Genomic DNA, 21,880 nt, shown 5'->3' with positions numbered 1-21,880 from the left:
AATTTTACAGTTCCATGCATTTTATGAAAATCATCATCTGAACGTGGAAACTAAAATCAATTGAAAAAAACACAAAATTGAAGAAACAAAAGGGACATTTGATAAATGAATCCTCAAGATTGATGAATTTGTTTTTAATTTGATCAATCTGCAGAGAAAAGAAGAGGAGGATGTCGAACTGTTAGCCTTGCTTTTTCTTTCAATAAAATAAACCAAAACTAACAAAATTTGTAAAATATCATGTATATATATTTTTAATCTTTAATTTTTTTTGACTGTTTAGATAAATCATTGAAAGTATGGATGTTTTTTATAATTTAAAAGTAAACCGATTACTGCAGTTACATGGTTTGTCCAATCTTGGGAATTCTTTTAATATATATCTCTACAAAGCACCAATTCGCCTATGTGTGAAGTATTGTTGTTACATCTGGGCTGATGCATCCATTACTAGTTGCCGTCTTCTCTAATTTTTAATCTCATTTGGTAATGCTATAGTGATCCCCATTACTGCACACATCAATAATGGCCTTTTCGTAATGTTATTCTGAAATCTTTTACATTTAGAAACTGAAAAAGCCACCAAAAATATACAGTAAAAAATCCTGCTTTTCAAGATAGAACTCTGCAGATGAATCCTAAATGGAAGAACCATTGTCAAAGAACTCTTTCCTAGAACTGCCTGTATGTGGAACATTGTTTGTTCCATTGGCTTGCTTCTTGGCTGAATATAATATGGTAGCCTTAAAGTCCAATATAAACAAGTTCTTGTTGAATTGTCCCTTTAAATAACCCAAATTCTACCCAATCTACACCGTTGACGATTACTAAACTACCACCTTACATTCTTTAACCGTTATCCTTGAGTGGCCTTCGGGCCTTGATAAGCGATGACTACCTTGTAAAAAAACATTTCATCCATCTTCATTTGGTTTGGTTTCGGAATTAATAACTGAATAATCAATTTTGAGAAGTTGATTTTCATATTTTCTTTATTCATATTTTTTTTCTCGACTTTATTGAGGATTGTGAATTTCTATCCAAAAGTTGTGTGCACAAATCTGTTTTGGCATTGATTTTGGCCAATTCTTGGTGCATGTTTTCAGAAAATATGCTTGTTTTGTTCGTTTTTAATAATTTATCTATTTCATCCAACTCAGCATCTTTCCCTAAGTTATCTGCACAGGAAATCGGAAGAATTTTTACTTTTATGCTTATAAGAAGTCAGAGGAATTGACTTCTGATATATACCGAAAATAGTAGACAACCCCTGCTTACATAAGCATTGTGATATTGGAATTCAATATTTAACAGTTAAAGATCAGACAAGTGCAGAATTTTTTAATAAATATATTTAATAAAAATAAATTCTGCAATTTTTTGGTCTTCAACCTTTAAATTTTGGTTGGTTGGTTGGTTGGTTGGTTGTTTTTGTTTTACGGCATATCAACCTTTTTCAGGTTATTTAATGTCGAATCCAAAGATTTCGAAAAATTTTTTTTTAATAGAATATATTTCTTGTAAGTCGGTTTCTATTTAACCCATAGTTGGGACCCTAACAGGTACTACCATTCCGGGTCAGAGTGGACCTGGAAGCGATGGCAATTAAAGGGTGGCTCCACACTCCCCAAAGCCCGCAAGCTGGGGCCTCACCACTGGATATAATTTAAGGTCATATCCAGGACCTTTAAATTTTGGATTCCAATGTAAACAGCACTGGCTAAAAACATTAATGCCTTCACCCTCAACTAAGCACTTTTCTACAAGGAGAGGGGGTCGCTTTTTTCACCAATATTTTCGAAAGTCATCTAAACCTTTGCCACTTCAGATTTGGCGATGGTCGAAACAGCAAAGACGTCACTTTTTTTTTCATGTTCTTTTCCTCCTTCGCGATATGGGTTCGAGCCTGCCTGCCTACTACCATCTTTTTTTTTTTTTTTTTTTTTTGCTCAACACACACCTCTAAACACTCGGGCAACGCCAGGCACCCAGGCTAGTATCACATAAATATATAATTACTATTTCATGTATATAAAATAATATATTACATATTACATATACATTTACTTAAAAAATGATTGATACATGAGTAAAGCTTAATACTGGTATACGTGCGTACGTACACACGTATACGTGCGTACGTACACACGTATACGTACACACGTAATATGTGCGTACGCACACATGTATACGTACACACATTATATGTGCGTACATACACACGTATACATACACACGTAATATGTGCGTACGTACACACGTATACTCTAGTTTAGCAAAGAGATATGCGTTATCGATATAATGACAGAATGAATTTTAGATAATCCAGATGAAATAAATTCTCATAAAAATTACCGACTGTAACATATTTCTGAAGAATCGCAGATAGAGGTGCCTGAATGGTTCTCTAATTTTTAATCTCATTTGGTAATGCTATGGCGATCCCCATCACTGCACACATCAATAATGACCTTTTCGTAATGTTATCCTGAAATTTTTTACTTTTAGAAACTGAAAAAAAATATACGGTAAAAACCCTGCTTTTCAAGATAGAACTCTGCAGATGAATCTTAAATGGAACAAACATTGTCAAAGAAATGGTATCAAATTATGGAAGCATAATATCATATGATATCTCTGTTGTTGGAAATTATCTCCTTTGAACACGAGCTTTCTGGTCGATAGATATAAATAAATAGTTATCTATGTTTGTTGTTGGTTAGTATAATCACATTAGATCACCCAAGTTAAGTTCCGTTGGGCCTGGCAAATACTAGATGGGTGACCATTTGGGAATACCAGGTGCTGTATGTAGGTGAAGATCAACACCTCCCTGCAATAGTTATTTATGTTTGTTATTGGTTAATCATAGCTCTAATGATTACTATTTCCTGTAAATTTCAGTGTTATCTCACCTGTAGTTTAAGATATTATCAGGTAAATATTTTCACTCAGATACACATACATACATACATCTGTTTTATTTACATACATTAATTCCAATTTTTTTTTGTTAGTTTCTTTTTTTTCCTCTCTTGTTCAGAACAAATATTGCCAATGTTGCAACATTTTTATTGTAATTAAAATCAGTGAAATCGCCCATTTTTCAAGCAAATCGATTGATTGCCTGCTCTAGTTGGGGATCCATCATGGTGCACCAGGAGGAAGCTTTACATGCTGCCCCGCAGTGACTTGGTTCACAATACATTGTAGCTTACATTGCACTGTAGAGAACCTGCTGTGGATTTCATAAATTTGTTATATATATAACAGCTTGAATTAGAGTCTAAAATGAAAAAGTCAAGTATCATGGTTTAAATTGTGCTTTAAACAGAAACATTCACTTCAAACGCACCACTGTCATACCAAAGAACCTACTATTGATTTTATATGCTGGGCCTGTCTGCTTATGTGGTAATAAAACTTCTCAAATCCATTTGTGAGTTAGACTGTATACAGTGTTTACGTTAGTCAAAATTACCTGTTCCTTTTTTTCATCGGATTATCGATTATCAATACTTATTGAAGACATTTCCATACAAAATCTAAGAACACTGCCAGATACATAGAGTACATTTGTGTGAAATTTCATAAGAATCGGTGCAATCGTTACGGAGTCTATAGGGAACGAACTCACAGACACTCAAACACCTTTTATATAATAGCAAAGATAAAGGTAATTGTTCATTAGTTTGCTTCACTATAAAAATAAGAGATTTTTTCATATTGAACGACAAAATCCATATTTTTAACATTTCCATCCAAAACCATCAATTAGCTGTGAATAACAGTTCAATGCGCATGGTAAATTAAATATTTTACATCTCCAAGAATTGGCTATCAACAGAAGCTTAACACTCGGTTGAATCATTTTGAAATTGTCAGGCAGTTTCATGAAAAGTTGGAATTTTGTTATTTCTTCAATCTGCATGAAATTATTATCATAAACATCATTTGCAAGACTTGTCAGACGTATTCTATAAACATGGCAGCTTTTTTCTTACTGCGTCATTTTCTCATTGACTACCGTACACTCATCAACCCTTATCCTCGAGTGGCCTCCGGGTTTTGATAAGTGGTGACTTCTTTGTAAAAAAAAAAGTTGCTGTGTCTACACATTACCAGAAGGTTTATTTATCAGAGATACGAATTATTCACGTACGTGAGAAAGAGAGAGAAACGAATAGATAGATAACTTGTCTCATTATACCTAACTCCATTGTGTGCAATTGATCAAGGAGAATCTTTCTCACCCCAGTAATCATGTGATTTTACCGACTTACGTTTTACTGAGGTCAACCATGACCCCTAGGTGTCACTCAAACTCTTCTATCCAAATAAAGCTTTTCATTCTGTAGTGCATCTATTTCTGTTCCATTACCATCTGCAAAGTCTGAGTGCTTCTTCTCAATTGTTATAAAGCAAGTGAAGCATGCATGGTCCCCCGTGAGTGCACAGTCAACGAGGGATAAAAAAAATGACTAAGTTCAGCATTTGCCCCCCCCCCTTCCAAAGTCCCCAGGGGACATCAAATCCTGGTGAAAATAAACAAACGGTGCAGTTTTAGGCCTTAACATATGTAAATTTGCATTCTACACCATGCGAAAAAAGAAATGACTAAGTCCATCATTTGCGTCCCTCCCCATTTAGCTTCAAAAGTCCCCGAGGCCTTAATATATTTCAATTTGAGTTCAGCACCATGCAAAACTGCTAAATAGATATACACAGAAAATTTGGACTAATATGGTAAAATAGTCCCAAAAATGGCGCGTTTTTATTAGCCCTAAAAGAGCTCCTGGGGCACACCCAAGAGTTAACGCGAAATATAAACAAACAAAATTATATAGAAATCAGTTAGTTATAACTTTTCAGAAAGTTTTATAAAAATCCAAGGCATCAATTATTTTTAATAAGCATAAAAGTGTCAATTTTAGCCATTTTAATCCGAAAGGCACCCCTAATAGGGCAACCAGAGTTTTCCCGGAAAATCCGTTCTGTTACTTTTTTACTCGTATCATGTTTAATGTTTGTGCAAAATTTCCAAAAATTCCAAGGCATAGTTATCGAGAAAAGTGCGAACGGACAAGGGTGAATTTACAGGTCTACCCTCTTTTTGTCGAGGACCAAAATGTACTTTTTAACTTTTAAGGCAGATGAGGAATTCAAAGTTGGAACTAAAATGGTGGATTTATTCATATAAAGGCTAGATAAAAAGAATTTTTTGCCATTTTATTTTTCTTATATACTAATAAGTCAATATTTACCAAGGCAAAAAACTTCTCAAGGATGAGGATTAACGAAATTATCAGTTAGATACGATTAAAAGATAGAAAATGATAACTGGAAAAGATTGATTGAATTCAAAGACGACCATGTTGTAGTCTGTAGGGAAAAGGCCATTTTACTTTTACATGTGATCACGCATTTCAATAACAGGTTTTGTCTGTCAATCTGTAATATTTTGGTTTCATCATTAAGCATTTAGATTGAGTGAAGTTTATTTTTAAATTACCTGAGCATCTATATAAAATAGCTTCTGTCTGTCTGTCACATTTGAAATGACTTTTTCAACATCTAAAAGCATCTCTCCTTGCACCACCAATGCTCTGATCCTCACTTTGACCCAGTTAAAGTGAATTACTTTCTCCTTGAGGAAACTCCCTGCTTTGATAAGCTTCTGGGACTGACTTTCATTCCAGACCTGAAGTGGAAGACCTGCATGAAATCTGTTGCTAGGGTCACTTGAAAAAGGGTTGAATCATTCTACTGCTCCAGAAGATATCTTACTCCTGATGCAATCCTCGTGTATGAGTAACATGTCAAATATGTCTTAAGATGGAGGTGGAGAGGTACTACGCATGGCATTCTTTACTACAGTAACAGAATACAAAATCGACTTAGAAATCTAGTGGTAGATGTCCTCGTTTTTACAGCCTCTTTTTCGCAGAAAAATCTTTGTTAGTCTTTCTCTACTTTATTATTTTCATGGTAGGTGCTCGAGTGAGCTCCAATCTTCCCGTAAAACATTCACAGCAAAAACTCATCTAGCTTTCTCTTTCTCTACCTAAAACTAAACGAAACTTCCATGAGCAAAGTTTCTTTCCAAAAACTACACATCTGTGAAACACAATACTGCCTGGCTGTTTCCCAGGTGAACGGCTGTTTTCAAGTTCAATGTTACCAAATTCTTATTGAGCCGTCCTTTTAAATAATCAAGTTTTTCCCAGTCTCGATCAGTTGTCGCCAATCCTTACAATATTGTTTCAGCATCCACCTGCCGTTGATCCTTATGGTTTTGAATTTTTGAGATGAAGATTGATTATTCATATTATTTGGATTCTTCAGACTACTGTTCTCACCTTGAGTATCATTTTCACAACGTTTCGGTCGATATAATCATCGACCTTCTTCAGATGTATCTAGCCATACTCAGGAATGTTTCTGTCGAACTCAGGAATCTGCACGGAATTTCAAACAAAACCCTTTATTCAATCCATGGAGGTAGCATGCTCTTGTTCCATCAGCCATGACTGGATAGAAGTCCTAAGTAATTCACAATTGTATTTTTTGGTTACCCACACTGAGAATCGAACCTTCAACCTTCAGAAGAAGGTCACTTTTACAATTGAATTTTCCAAAGTACTCTAACCACTGTGCCATGGGTTCTTGCGGACTAACCCTTATCTTGGATTAACTTTTGAGTTTTGATAAATGGCGAATTTTAAAAAAAGTCACTGAACAGATTTTATTTTTAGATGTGTCCAAAAGGGTCGATCAGCCTTTCCATTTTCAGTTTGAAATAGTATTTTCATTGCCGCCTGAACGGGCACATCGTAAAGATATATGTTCTCGTTATTCAACCTTTTGTTACTTACATCGTTAATGATATATATATATATAGCCGCTTAACCTATAGTAGTGAGTAAAGCTATAATTAGCTGCAACAATGTTGATCTATATGCCTGAATGCCTAGGCTAATTTCATGCTTGGGAGAATTCCCTTTTAAAACCTTTTGATAAATGAGGCTATCCTTGTGCAAGGACATCCATTTATGACTGGCTTTACAGATGCATCCACACAGCTCGAAAAGAGGCTCAGTCTGTCAATTTGTTAAACTTGAAATAACATTTTCCTTGCATTTTATATTTAAATACATTTAATCAGAGACCAGGTTGTTCGTGCTTATGCTTGAAACAGCATTTTTGCCAGTCTGTCATGCTTCAATTTGAAATAACTTACGTCATACTCATTCAACTCCTTCAATATTCAACAAAATACAAATTGGTCCTATTTCAGTTAACTTGTATTCATTTGCTTCCCCACTGAGCAAATTAGGCACAAGGCCGTTAACTGATATATATCTCCTGAAGGCAGAAGCAGCTCCAACACATATAGCATGTCAGTCACCCATCATTGTTCAACACTCATGGCCTTTAAAGATCAACAAACCAGACAAAATATTAGCAAATAAAGAATGTGAAGGTTCTGTTTAACAAAGTTCATGTATATTCAATTTCCTGAGAGTTATAGGACTTCAAAGTTTGTATGACACAAAACTACTTACCTCCCAAATATCCCTTCCACTATATGTTAAAAGAAAGAAACCCATACAACTTGATACTACTGCAAATAGCACACATGTAAGAATCTATGAGAAATAACCTTTCATGACCTTAAATGATTTAACAGGATCATATATCATTAAAAACAACCAACTAAACTATTATAGAGACTTACTCGTTTACTTATAATGGACGCTTCTAATCATTATAAAAACCCCAAGTTTAATATTCTTGTGAGGAATTATTGCAATATGAGACTACAGACAACTGACAAGGACCCATGGCGCAGTGGTTAGAGTATTTGGAAAAAAATCAATTGTAAAAGTGATATTCTCCTGAAGGTTGAAGGTTCAAGTGGCCAAAAATACAATTTCAAATTACTTAGAAACTCTATCCAGTCATGGCTGACAGAACAAGAGCATGCTACCCCCATGAAGTAAATAAAGGGTTCCATTTAAAATTCCATCCAAATTCCCAAATCCGACAGAAACATTCCCGAATTCAACAAGATACACCTGAACAAGGTCGGAGGTTACATTGACTGAAACGCTGTGAAAATAACACCGAAGATGAGAACAGTAGTCTGATGAATCCAGATAATACGAATCAGCAATCCTCATCTCAAAAATTCAAAAACGTCAGACAACTAACAGTTGGAACCTTTTCTTTGTATTCACTTTTTTGTGCAATATATTCTTTTCTACCTAAACCCACTGTTTGAGTTTTTCTTTATGACCTTTTCCTTCGGCCACAACACAAACCATCCAAACTAACCAATCAATTTAAAATAGCATTTTTAGATGTAGTTGCATCTAAGTTCTAAGATATTAAGCATAACTGTAAAGTTGGAAAATATAAAATCCAATTTTGACTCCAACTCTTAAAATGTCACAATACCCAACTGCTTATTTTCAAGTTTCCAAATATTTTCAGCATGCCAGGAGATTAAAAAAATTGACTGTGACTTCTAAAATTCTTACTTCATCTCAAAATCCTTTCCAAACCTCTGAATTCACAACCCTGATATTCAATTACGATCATATGTTATGAGGGTCGTTCTAAAGTAAGGTCTCCTATTTGTTATCTCAAAAGCTAAAACGTTGAAGAGCTATGGAGATGGGAATGGTACCATTGAAATCGAGAAACCTTTCGTTCTGTAGAATTTATTTTCTACATAGTCACCATCATTCTCAATGCACTTTTGCCAGTGATGAATAATGCCTTAGTCATAAAAGTTCAGAGTGCACTTTGTCACTCTCATCTCTGCCGCCACACTGAAATCGATGAACTGATCTCAAAACTGTGCTGATATCAACTGCATCAGCTTCATAAACGTTCAACAGCCGCCGGTGAATGTTGATCGGTTTTTTTTTTTTTTTTTTACATGGAGGAATTCAATGACAGATTTCTGTTTCTGATGCACATCTATGACTGGGTTTGCTTTGACACCGTTAATATCTGCAAGAGAGAGATGAAACTTCCAGGTCAGTCATCATAACAATGCAATTTGTAATCCTCTCTGATCAATTCAGGCAGAATAAAAAATAGGAGGCATTACTTTTGGAATGTTCCTTGTATTAAAACTGTAGAGGTTTAAAAGCAACAACATTTCTGCAAGTCATTTTTTTGATTGACTCCGTTTAATATAAACGCTTAACACTTCCGGTAACATCTATATATCAATCTACAATTACTATTTCATGTACATACACTTATAATAAAATAATATATATATATATATACATATATATATATAAAATGAAACAATAAAAGGAAGAAAAATTAAAAGATGGTGCAACAAAATGAAAAAAAAAAAAAAATTGCAATTTTCGGATTTTGTAATCATGCCCATATGACTTTATTTTCTTTTAAAATTGTTATCAATGAAAACAATTTAGATACAGAATAAACTTGAATACTCCCTTCTTAATTTCTTTTATATAATTTTTTTACAACCATCATAAACTGTATATATGTATATAAATGTTAAATTTACATTACTATTAGTATATATAGCCCTAAACATTCAACCCTCTCATTATTGACCGTCCCCCTTAAGATAGCCCGTGAAACATCGAGCTTCTAGGTCTCTCTGCCTCCATTTTAAATTATATATATATATATATATATATATATATATATATATATATATATATATATCCAGGGTAGAATGATAAAATTGTCGCCATAGAAAAGACGACATGATTCCATTTCCAACTGATGAAAACCAGTTTTCTTTTTTTTTTTTTTTTGGTTACAGATCATCTACTAGTTGACCAGTTGTGTACAAATTCCAAGAGTGATAGGAGCCTTCTATCATGTCTGAAAGTGACACAATATTCAACAAGCAAGATCAGAGATGCGTCACTGTACAATACAATTCATGCTTTCTACTGATCCAAGTTATGACAACAGGACCATTGCCAGCATCCTCAAAATGCATTGCTGGATTGCCACAAATAACAGGGACGTGCCCAGGGTGATAAAAACAAAGTTTCCAGACACAGTTATGGTATTTTGTGTGGTTTCAAGTGAGGCCCACATCATGTCACCTCACATCTTTGAAGTCGGCTTGAAAGTCAACAGCAAGGTGTACCTGGATGTGCTGAAGAGTGTGGTGCAAACAGGTGGCTGCTAGTAGACCCTGGGTGTGGCAGCAAGATTCAGCACCAGCCCACAAGTCCAAAGAGACTCAGGCTTGGCTTCGGAAGGAGATACTACGAATTTGTACCCTTCTCTTACTCGCCCCCCTCCTCCCTTGATCTGGACCCACTGAACTATTTCATTTGGTCATACATCGAGGTGAACAGATATCTTGCTGCTCAACTCCCTACACAGTGATTCTGTAGATTTGTTCCCAAATCGGTGCCCCTCCCGTCCAAATGACACTGTGCCTTGTTTGTGGTGAATCACAGTAAAAAAACGTTTACAAAAAACAAAACAAAACAAATACAAAAATGTCATAGGAAAAAGAAAATTAAATACTTTTTATTTACTTATTTTCCTTTTTTCTAACTTTAAAAACAAATCAATAGCTTCCTTAACTAAATAAACTAGCACTACTGCATATTTGTTTGAAAGCCAACCGCACAAATTACAAATAATTCATTTTAGTTTTTCTTTCATTTTATTTTTTTTACACAAGTGTTTGATTATGTTGACTAAATCGATTAATTCATTCTCTGCCAGAAGTGTTAGACAAAAAATATATAATGGGAAAAATGGACGAGGGGTAATTGGGTATCTATAACCTTTTCAATGAATCATTTGACTGCATATTCAAAACGGACAGAATGTCCCTCTGATCCATAGATAAAAAAGTAGACAGCATTATTCTTGAACAGAAAACAATTTATTTTAACAGTGCCGAAAACGAATTAAAAACAACTAATCGTAATCTTTACAAAAAAGGCAACACCATGCATCCTTCTAGATTCCATTCTAAGCTGGTGTATTGGAAGGGACCAGCCACAGCATGTCTGATTCATACCACTGTCTTATTCCAATATTTAAGTGGCTTTTGGCCTTGATAAGTGAGAGCTCATTTATAAATTAATCTCTATATATATAAAAATGTAATTCTTGGTTCGTTCGTTATTAGTAGTCTAAATAACCACTGAACCGATGGCTTCCATATTTTGGTATAATATGTTTACTGTACCCATGCGTGTTTTTATATATTTCTTTTTAATTATAACGTTATGCTTAATTTTTCTTTAATAAATAGGTGGTTTTCTTTGTACCGATGGCTATTTTTTTTTATTTGGGGACATATCACCGTCTGCCATCACGTGACATCACTAAAAGGAACTTTTGGTCTCTCACCACTACAGGTCGTGGTAGTCTCGCTTAATGTACACAGAATGTGTTTATTTTTGCTTTTTATATATAAATAAAGAATCGTAATTTGTAACAATAAAAAAATAAAAATAATTTTTACAGGAACATTACGAAAGTCCGTATCAATGGATTCGATATAACTCGAAACAAAATGAATTTCTCGCACTACCGATGCTATTTTTAGCACAAACAAGGTGTTTTCTTTTTTTATTTAATTCAATATCAAAATTTAGCTGAATTTGTAAGCTCGTGGTGAAAACATTTTTCATAACATTTTTTTTTTTTCACGTGTACAAATATTTTTTCCTTTGGGAAATTAAGTTTAGTCCTTAATCTTTCAAATACAATCAAAAAATTGTCGGAAACCTACAAATAAATTCGTTTATTTTTGCCCGTACCTAAATTAGCAGCAAATCGACCATTGTGGATCATCTTTTTACTATTCAGGAAATTAAAGATTCGATTAGATTCCTATTTCAGTCACCTAAATTATTTAGTGTGAAAGGAGTTTAGGAATTTATATCCAAGCCTAAATATCATTTTTACTTAAATAAAAATAACATTAATTACACTAAGTTAGGTAAAATTTGCATAGAATGCTCTGCTTTACAGTTGTTGTAAAAAATGGAACGGAAATTTAAATTCCATTCCCTTTTAAATACGGTACATTATTATGAAAGTCATATTTGTATGAAAGTTGATAATAATGCAGAAATATATGTGTTAAAGGATGTTCCAAATGAAGTCCAGGCTCGACGAAGTAAAATAGAAAAATATGGTACAATTGAAAGAAATAGCTGATTGGTCAGATGTAGAGATGCACATGAAATAATCCAAATGAATAGAATATAGTTTTTGCATTCCTTGTTGAATAATAAATTGTAATTTCTAATTTTAAGAGTTTAAACTGAATTGCTTATATATATATATATATATATATATATATATATATATATATATATATATTACTCTAGGATAGCGATACAAAATAGTTTTAAAACTAACAAAAACAATAGAAAATAAACAAATAAATAAATTAAATAAACATGAATATACATAAACGATCACACATATATGTATATATATGTACACATATATATATTTATATATAAATTAACAAAAAAAACAAAAAACAACTCTAACCTAGTTTTAAAACAAATCCTTTGTCCGATAAAATGCATGCCCATTGACTGATAGGAAGGGGCGCGGTGGATACTAGAAAGCTGATTGGCTAACTAAATCCTCAATAGAAAAGGACCATATAAAAACGATAAACAACCACAGAATTCGCGCATAAGCCTGAGGAATCCTAGAGTGGATGAAATGCCGAATATTCAGTGTAGCTTAATCGCCATATATATTTTATACATTACTACTAACTAGCTCTACCTACATATTGAGCACTTTTGAAGTAAATACTTAAAGTTTACGCATAAATCTATACTTTCGTATATTAATTTTATGTGAGTAAATGAAGTAGTTATATATATATATATATATATATATATATATATATTGTTTTTACACAGTGATCACCACTTATCAAGGCCCGGAAGCCACTCAGGGATAAGGGTTATTGCAAGTACATTACGTTAGTGTGGAGATTTGATGAAGTGTTTAATTAAGGGGGCGGTTCATTAGGAATTTGTTAACGTTGGACTTGAAGACATCCAAGTTGTAGTCCGGTGGGAAGCAGGCAGACGGAACAGAGTTCCACAGGCGTGCAGTTCTAAGAAAGAAGCTTTGTTCATGGAATCCGCGTTTTGATTTAGGCACAGATAAAGAGTGGGGGAAATTTTCCACAGTGGATTCAGCTAGACGGGTGTTTTTCGTGAAAGATTGGCGAGGGGGGGGACCAGAGATTGGAGTTCAGACGAGCACCTGCCATGGAAATAACGATAAAACAAGGATAGGCTCGCAACGTCTCTTCTGTGGGAGAGAGGTTGCAGGGTAGAGAAAAGGGCATCCCCCACTAAGCCATGAAGTCTATTTTGTCTCTGTCAAGGCAGGATAGGCTGTTTTTAGCAGCTCTTGCCCAGATATGGCAACAGTATTCCATCCTTGGACATACTTGGCTTTTATATATAAACGGCTAGATGCCTGTCTGACTGTCTCCATATTTTCAAACTCTATCTCCTCCAAAACTAAAAGTCATAGCGCGGTGCTAGGAGCCCCAAATGATTGGATTTTTTACGGATTGTTCTGTTATGGGTCTTTTGCTGGTTAAAATAGTTTTTAAGTGATCAAAAATGAGTTAAAATTTAAAAAATCATCATACATTTTGTACATTCATCTTAGTTTATTTTTAACTTTTAATCAGTTTTATATGCGTGTCACGGTAGAAAAATATGCATGGGTATCGATCCTCTGTTTCGTAAAATAATTTTTCACTAATATTAACAATTAGTATAGATATCCTGAAAAATTGAGTCATAGGAAAGCCATTAAAACATATCTTAGTGACTCCTGAAGATTGGACCTTCTTTATGATCTATAGACCAACCGTCAAACCCATTCTTGTAATGCAGAGCCAACCCTCTTTTGCTTAGTAGAGAAAAAGAAGCACGTTTTAAACACCCCAAGAAGGTTGTAGTTTGCAGCGATCGAAACGTTGTGCTAATAACACTCAAGATGAGAATAATAGTCCAATTAATCAACATAACACAAGCATTCATACCTCAACTCAAAAATTCAGAACTGCATTAAATCGTACCATGTTGATTCATATGAATTTGCTATTAGAACTGATTGTGATTTTTATTCAACAACAAAAATAGAGAAAGAGTAAAAAAAAAAAAAATGTTACTGCCATCTTTAATTTTCAAATGATAGAAAAAGAAGATTAAAATGAAGGGGGGTGGGGGACATTTTATTATAAGTAGGGGATGTCTGATCTCTTGTGTGTGTCACAATTAGTGGACATATAGGATAGGATGGATGAATGGTGACCGAGTGGGGGAAGTGGGGCAGTGGTCTGAGGGTGGGGCACAAACAGATGTTTTCAATGATTGCATCTCATCAATATGACCTGAGCTATTTTCAGAAAAGACTGGCTTGAACATATTGATCCAGGAAACCGTTGTCCCTGTCTTCTCCACATTTTCTCCAGGAAGTTAACATGAATGATTTCAATACACAAAATAATAGAAAGGTTATTTGCTATTATTACGCATTTAACAAATTTTGAATTCTAGTTTATACAATACTAGCCTGGGTTCCCGGCGTTGCCCGGGTGTTTGTAGGTGTGTGTTGAGCAAAAAAAAAAAAAAAAAACAATTAAAAAAGTTGTAGTAGGTAGGCAGGCAGGCAGGCTCAAACCCGTGACGCGAAGGTGGAAAAGAAAGTGGAGGTGTGTGTAAAGGTGTTGGTTGAGCAAAAAAAAAAAAAAATAGAAAAAAAGTGGTATTAGGTAGGCAGGCTCGAACCCGTATCACATAGGAAAAGAAAGTGAAAAAAACATATGACGCGTTAGCTGTTGCACCCATCGCTAAACCAGAAGTAACATAGGTTTAAATTATGGCTAGTCAATTGAAAAAAAGGGGATGACTTTCGAAAATATTAGCGAAAAAAGCGACCCCCCCCTGTAGAAAAGTGCCCAGTTGAGGGTGAAGGAATTAATGTTTTTGGCGAATTCTTTGATATTTGTTGTCCGAAGGGTCGAGCTTCAAAATGATACTGATCTCGTGAAAATCCGTCGCCTCTGTCGAAAGTTTTTGCAAGACATACATACATACATACATACATTTAAACAGATAGGTGAGATTTGTATTATAGATTATCTCATACAGCGTAATCATGTTAAATCTCGTTAGATTATTGAAGTTAAGCAGTATTGAGCATAGTCAATACCAGATGAGGGACCATTTGGCAATACCAGGTGCTGTATGTAGAAAAACCTTAACATCTTCCTGCAAAAACTGCAAAAGTCATAACATTATCTTCTCCCCCCCCCCCCCGACCAAGATATACATGTTTGGACAATTAATCAGAATTGGAAAAATCGAAACTCCTGGGAATCTTGGAATTGGAAGAAAATGTGCTAATTTTCCGATGCTAAAAACGATTCTTTTATTTTTTTTATTTGGTTGAAAATTTTATATTCAGAGGAAGTCGCATGCCATTAAATTTTTATGCTTTTTAATTCTGCCCTTCCTCCTTTCTCTCTCTCTCGCCCACTCTCCATCAAAACCAAACTTAAGAGCAGAGCATCTTATTTCTGGAAAATAATCACATACCTTATTTATTTTGTTTACAAATTGAGTTGTCACTATCAACCCTTACGGGGATAAGAATTAATGAAATAGATTGTCATTTGAATGATGAACAATATTTTGAGAAGATTGAAAATGGAGAATGGAATGACAAAAAAATTGATTACTTATGGTTTATGACAAATATTTATTGACTTTGTAGCTCATCAAAAACGGGCGAAAGTTGTTAGAATGAATGCTTTATGTTGAATGTTGTTTAATTTGTTCTTATTTGTGCATTAAATACTGATCCCTATTAATCCCTACCTGTGCATCGAACGAATACCACAATACTTATTTCACTGCATATAGCAAAGGTCCATACAAAATTTCAAGCATATTGGTCCAGTAGTTTCCGAGAAAACTTTTAGAGTAAATGCGGTATTGTTGTGACTAATCCATATTAATTCCTAACTGTGCGTTGAAGATATACCATAATACTTCGTTCACTGCACCTTATCATAAAAAGCCTGTACAAAATTTCAGCCAGATTGTCTCAGTATTTTCTGAGAAAAAGTGAAATGGACAGACAGACAGACTTAGAGAAATATATCTATATTATATTTCTCTTAGTCTGTTTGTTAGATAGAAAATGACGTTGTAATCTGCAAGGAAGCAACCTTGTGGGAACGTGTTCCACAGATAGGGAATTATATATCATTAAGATAATCATCTATACATAGCTAGGAAGAAAAACTACCACAATTTTTAATGACATTTTGAATACAGACACAAAACGAAGTCTAATAGGCTTCGATGTTGGATTTACTTTTTAGGAAAGCAAAGGAGAATAGGATGCCCCACCCCCTTTTCTCTGAAATTAAATGCATGGATTCAGATTTTTATGAAATATGGAACATACATAGTAGACATTATAGAGAGTGTAATGAGATTTGGATGATTTTAATTTGCCCCCACCCTTGAAAATAAATCTACCAGTGGACAGATTTTTTTATAAAATTCAGAACATAGCAAATATAAAAGTGTAGTGCTTACTATATTATTGCATGTGGTGTTATCCCCTATCAAACCCGGGCAATGCCGGGTAACTCTACTAGTTTTTAATAAATGATGAAAATAAGTGAGTGTGTTGACATGTTTTGGTTTGTCTGCTTTAAAAACTTTTGGGTTATTTAACGTTGAAACACAATGTCTACTGTAAATACTACATTGTATGCAATTAACTGAAGACTAGTTGCTCTTCACTTGTAGTTGGAGAGAAGAGGCAGGTTCATGCGTTTCCTAACAGTCGATGTCATTGGTAGAATTCAGATACAAGTATACATTTCTGTTCATTAGAATTGAGCCAGTTCCAGATCCAGCTACAAAGTGTTTTAGGTGATTCACAAGGCGCAACTTCGTGTCGCACCCACATTTCAGATGTCACTATTTGCTGCAGGTTCAGGAAGCTTCATGTGCAGGTTCAGAAAGGTATCTTGCAGCAGGTTGCTGGTACAACATTATGTGGAGTACCGCCTTGTTGCTTACCTGCCAGGCAAGTTTATTCAGGAGTGCATGATACAATCACGTTGACACGCCGGTTCTCACCAGATCACCGAAGTTAAGCAATTATGCCTCATCCCTAGTCAATTAAATGCGCTCCCAGATATGAACCTGGAAATTTCTACAACTCGGCATGGAACATACAGTGCCTAACCTTCCTAAATGGTTACCCATTTGGTACTGGCCAGGCTCATGATAGCTTAACTTCCTTGATATGATGAGAACCGGTGTGTCACGTGATTGTGCCATACAGTTTCCTAACAGTATTAGTGCAGAAATGAAATTATAGCTGATTCCATATTCTGCTCCCGTATCCATAGACATTTTTTTCAGTTTTATTTAAGATTATTAGGATGATAGAAACGATCAAGGGGAGCTAACACATTTTCTGTTTCAGGCGGAGTTATCTCCTCCCTTTATGTGAGTTCTTGTGTGGAGATACAAGAACGAGACGAGATAGACATTAGCAGGCATTAACAGAAAGATGACTTTGAAACTGAAAAAATGAAGACGAAGATATATTAATTCTGTCTCAGTATCAGACTAAGAGTAACAGATATAATTTGTATCATTCTATGCATTGCATCCTTGTAAATAAAATGCCTATGTCAAGTCAATTGTGAGTATCCTCATTTCTTACATTACGTTTCTGTCATTTATGTGCTACACACATATTCATCTTCAGGAATACTCTTCTGCAAGAGATTATTAGTTATGATATGCGAACACTCCCATTTATAACAACAACAAAAAACATTCTTTGCAAGCTTCATGCAAATGAATTGCAAGGAATTTGGAAAATTGTATTTTTTGTGCCTTGGTGTTTTATTGTGTATTTTTGCAAAATTACAGTTACTTTCAAAGAAAACTATTAGAACGTGTTCACTGAAGCAATTTTTTTCTTTTTTTATATATTTTCAGATATGTGTTCCGCGTCATGAATAAAGGCTCACAGTCATTCAAAATGGCTCCAAGTATCACGCATATGTCTCCTGGCTGATTATTCATAATTAGTTACAGAGAATCAACTAAAGGAGAGAAACGAGAATAAAGAAACAAAAGAATGTTTAAAATTAATAAATAAAATAAATAATTAAATAACAGCAAAAAAAAAAAAACTCTCCACATAATTAAAAAAAAAAAAAAAAAAAAAAGATTTAGAAGGCATTTTTTCTCCTCTTTTCACACTAATTCCATTTCCAAATTCATCTGTCAAATTTTTCTTTAATTTCTAAATTGATTTAAAAAACGGATAGAAATTGTTAAGAAACAAAATATTTTTATTTTCAAAAAAAAAAAAAAAATCCTCAGATATTTTTATAACAATAAAAATTATCCATTATTTTTAATGAACAAACACAACACAAAAAGAAATACTACTTTAATTTAAAATAAAAACAATTTCATAAAAAAATATAAACCTATAATTTTTATGATAAAAAATATATGACTACAATTTCTTTTAAATAAATTTCAATGCAAATTAACAATATTGTTACCAATTGAAAAAAGTGACACATTTTCAATTAATATTAGATCTAATTTTTAAGTATTATCTTTATAAAAAAATGCCATTCAATCAATCATTTTTATAAAAAGGAAGACAAAAAAATGTCTATGAATCAATACAAGCATTAAAACACCAAATGTTTCCTTGAAAACAAAAAATAAAAATCGTTTGACTAAAATATAATCCATCAATTCCAGTTCTAAACGAATATTTTGTTTTTGAGTTTTAGATTTCTATCCAAAAAGAAAAATGGCAGGAGAAAATACAACTCGCCATGCCGAAGCCTATTATCTCTACTTTATTGCCGGCGTCGGATTATTTTTCAATTCTTTGGTCATGATTTGTATCATACTGCGAAAAGCAATGCGACGAATGACCAGCGCTTTTCTTGTTCATGCCTGCCTGCTTAATGTATTCCGTTCCATCTTTTGTATCCTTTTTGCTAACAACTTACTCAACCAACAACAGCCTGATAACTGTGATATTCAAGGGGCAACCTATATTGTCATAATGACTGTCTACACATTCAACATGGTCGCCATGGTTTGCTGCGAGGCGTACACCTTTGGGGAAACTAATATCGGGGGCGATTCAAAGGGGACCCTCTGCTGTGTCCTGTTTGGTATTGTTATGGTGTACATTGGAAGCTTGATATTACATCTTGGACCCACTCTAATTGGGGGATACTTTGGTTTCCACCCGGACATTGGCAATTGCTCATTCATTCTCGGACAGGTAGAGAGTTATGTTGCATACACAATGTGGATTGCAATCGTAACCATGGCAATGATAGCCATTGCTCATTACATTTCCAGACTCTACAAAGAGATACAAACCAACCAGCCAAATAGAGTGTCCATGCTAGTTCGGTCATCAATCTGTTTTGCAAATGCTCCAAAGGTCTCAGAGAGCAGCGTACGGGCGATGGTGGATGACTCTCTGCACCGAGCGAAACTATTCATTATTGTCTCTATAAGCTTTGCCGCCTGCTGGTATCCATTGTTCGTCTTAATTCTCATAGATATGAGATTCCAGATATCTCCCAAAGTCTACCAGGCTTTCAGCTTCATTGCTTGGACACAGTCTGCCATCGAGCCGATCCTTTACACGTGTCTTGATCGAAACCTTAACATATTCATCAGATACCTAACTTGCGGCAAATTTCAGAAATATGATCTCGAAACAATTGCATGTTTGATGTCGCAATACCAACAAGCCCAGGTTGAACATCAGGATATGTCGGATATCGAAGCGGCTCACATGGGCTACATGGATGATCATATGCGTGAGGATTCTCCGTTACCTGGCACTGTTATTAATCAACAGACTTTGGAATCTATACCAGGAGAGTTTGAATATAGAGTTTAACCCTTATATTTAATTTGAAAAATATAAGTAATAATACTCTAATTGTGTTTACACAACTGGACAACAACAACAACTCGTTCATGTTCGTGTTATGTTTTGACCAATATATTCTTCAGGTTTTGTCAGGTGTATCATCTATAAAAAAAAAGAAACAACAACAACAAAAAAGATGTGCTTAAGATGAATCCGTGCAATTTGCATATTTAGCAATGAAAATACTATTTCAAACTTAAATGTGGCAGATTTACAAACGGACAAATTCAACCAAAAAGAGAGCATCTTTTAGAGATGTTTGAATATCTGTGCATTTTGTGAGAAAAATGCTATTTCAAACGTAAGCATGATGGACGGATGGACAGAATCTTTTATAGTGATGCTTGGATGTATCTAATGAGATGCGTCCATAAAATCTGTACATTTTGTGACAAAAAATGCTATTTAACAATTAAGAGAAACAGACGGACAGACAGAATCTCTTAGTGATGCTTGGATGCATCTAATGAGATATCTTCAGTAAATCTGTACATTCTATGACAAAATGCTATTTCATAATTAAACGTGACAGACAGACGAACAGAATCTCTTATAGTGGAGTTTGGATACATCTAATGAGATGCGTCCATCCAATCTGTACATTTTGTGACGAAAGTGTTATTTAACACCCAAGCATTACAAACCAACAGTCGGACTAAATGTCTTCTAAAGATGTTTGGAAACAATTAACTGAAATATAAATCTCCAACTAATTGTAAATATACCAAACACACAACAGTTTATCATAGATTCACACGTCAAGATGGGGAATTTCTCTGCTGACATTTTTTTAGATGAGGAATTGTTATCTGCATTATTCATAGTCAGACCGGTGTTCTCATTTTGTTTGTAATTACCCCGTTTCGGCCATTATATCCTTGAGTCATCTTCAGGTGTATGCTGAAATTGATCACACGTGTTGGAACTATGAGCCACGCATTTTATTCAATGTACATGGACAGTGCAATTACATTGGTCTACTTGTGTAGATTGAACATGGTGTCCCGTTCAAAGTACTCCCAAAATGTTTATAATTTCCACGACAACTGAAGATGACTTAATCTTTTCACTGTGTAATTAAATCTCATGGTCATTCCTGTAATTAATGTAAATTGTCCACTAAAAAAAAAAAATTAATATTTTCTGCTTCTACAACACTTTCTTTCTCTCATAGGTAAGGTTTTCACGTCTACTAAACTGGTTTGGTTCTTGCTCTGTAAATAAAGATTTCATGAAATATGTAAAAAAAAAAAAATAATAATAAATAAAGAGAAAAACTATTGAAAAATTGTGTTTTGTAAAAAGCATAAAAAAAACTGCGCCAGCAAATTCGTTTCTGAATTTTTGAAATGAGGATTGGTTATTTGTATTATTTCGATTCTTCAGACTACTGTTCTCATCTTGAGTTTCATTTTTACAGCGTAACGGTTGATGTAACCTCTGACCTTCAGGTGCTTCTTGTCAAACTCAGGAATTTAGATGGAATTTTGAACAAAACCTTTTATTTACTTCACAGGGGTAGCATACTCTCGTTTCATCAGCCATGACTGGATAGAGACCCTAAGTAATTTGACAAAAACGTTCCCGGGTTCAACAAGATATATATATATATATATATATATATATATATATATATATATATATATATGATGTATTCATATTCATTGCATCAGTTTGCTAATTTAACATAAAAATTTGATTTTGGAATTATTAATCAATCTACCATGCTAGAAAACGTTTCATATTTACCAGTATCTTATATCTTATATTCATCCATGCATGGAGTATGGTTGTCACATCTGGGATACACCAA

General features: G+C 34.2%; 2 protein-coding genes across 3 annotated transcripts in view; one reads left to right on the top strand and one right to left on the bottom strand.

Moving 5' to 3' along the window:
- Nucleotides 1-21,880, bottom strand: part of LOC145277953 (5-taurinomethyluridine-[tRNA] synthase subunit MTO1, mitochondrial-like) — a 442,192-nt gene that overhangs the window by 247,660 nt on the left and 172,652 nt on the right. The gene's annotated exons all lie outside the window — the stretch shown is intronic.
- Nucleotides 18,778-20,173, top strand: LOC145277961 (sphingosine 1-phosphate receptor 1-like). The gene has a single exon (XM_080130090.1). It carries the CDS (start codon nt 18,916-18,918, stop codon nt 20,032-20,034), a length of 1,119 nt encoding a protein of 372 aa, XP_079986216.1. The 5' UTR covers nt 18,778-18,915; the 3' UTR covers nt 20,035-20,173.

This window comes from Euprymna scolopes, chromosome 1 (assembly GCF_053919585.1).
Source record: "Euprymna scolopes isolate OS-2025 chromosome 1, ASM5391958v1, whole genome shotgun sequence".
NCBI lineage: Eukaryota > Metazoa > Mollusca > Cephalopoda > Sepiida > Sepiolidae > Euprymna > Euprymna scolopes.
Note: the sequence above shows the minus strand (reverse complement) of the source record. Positions and strands in the feature narration are given on the sequence as shown.

Bases quoted from the DNA above. Each gene is read 5' to 3' on its own strand.
- LOC145277961 (XM_080130090.1), top strand. From the start codon at position 18,916: ATGGCAGGAGAAAATACAACTCGCCATGCCGAAGCCTATTATCTCTAC.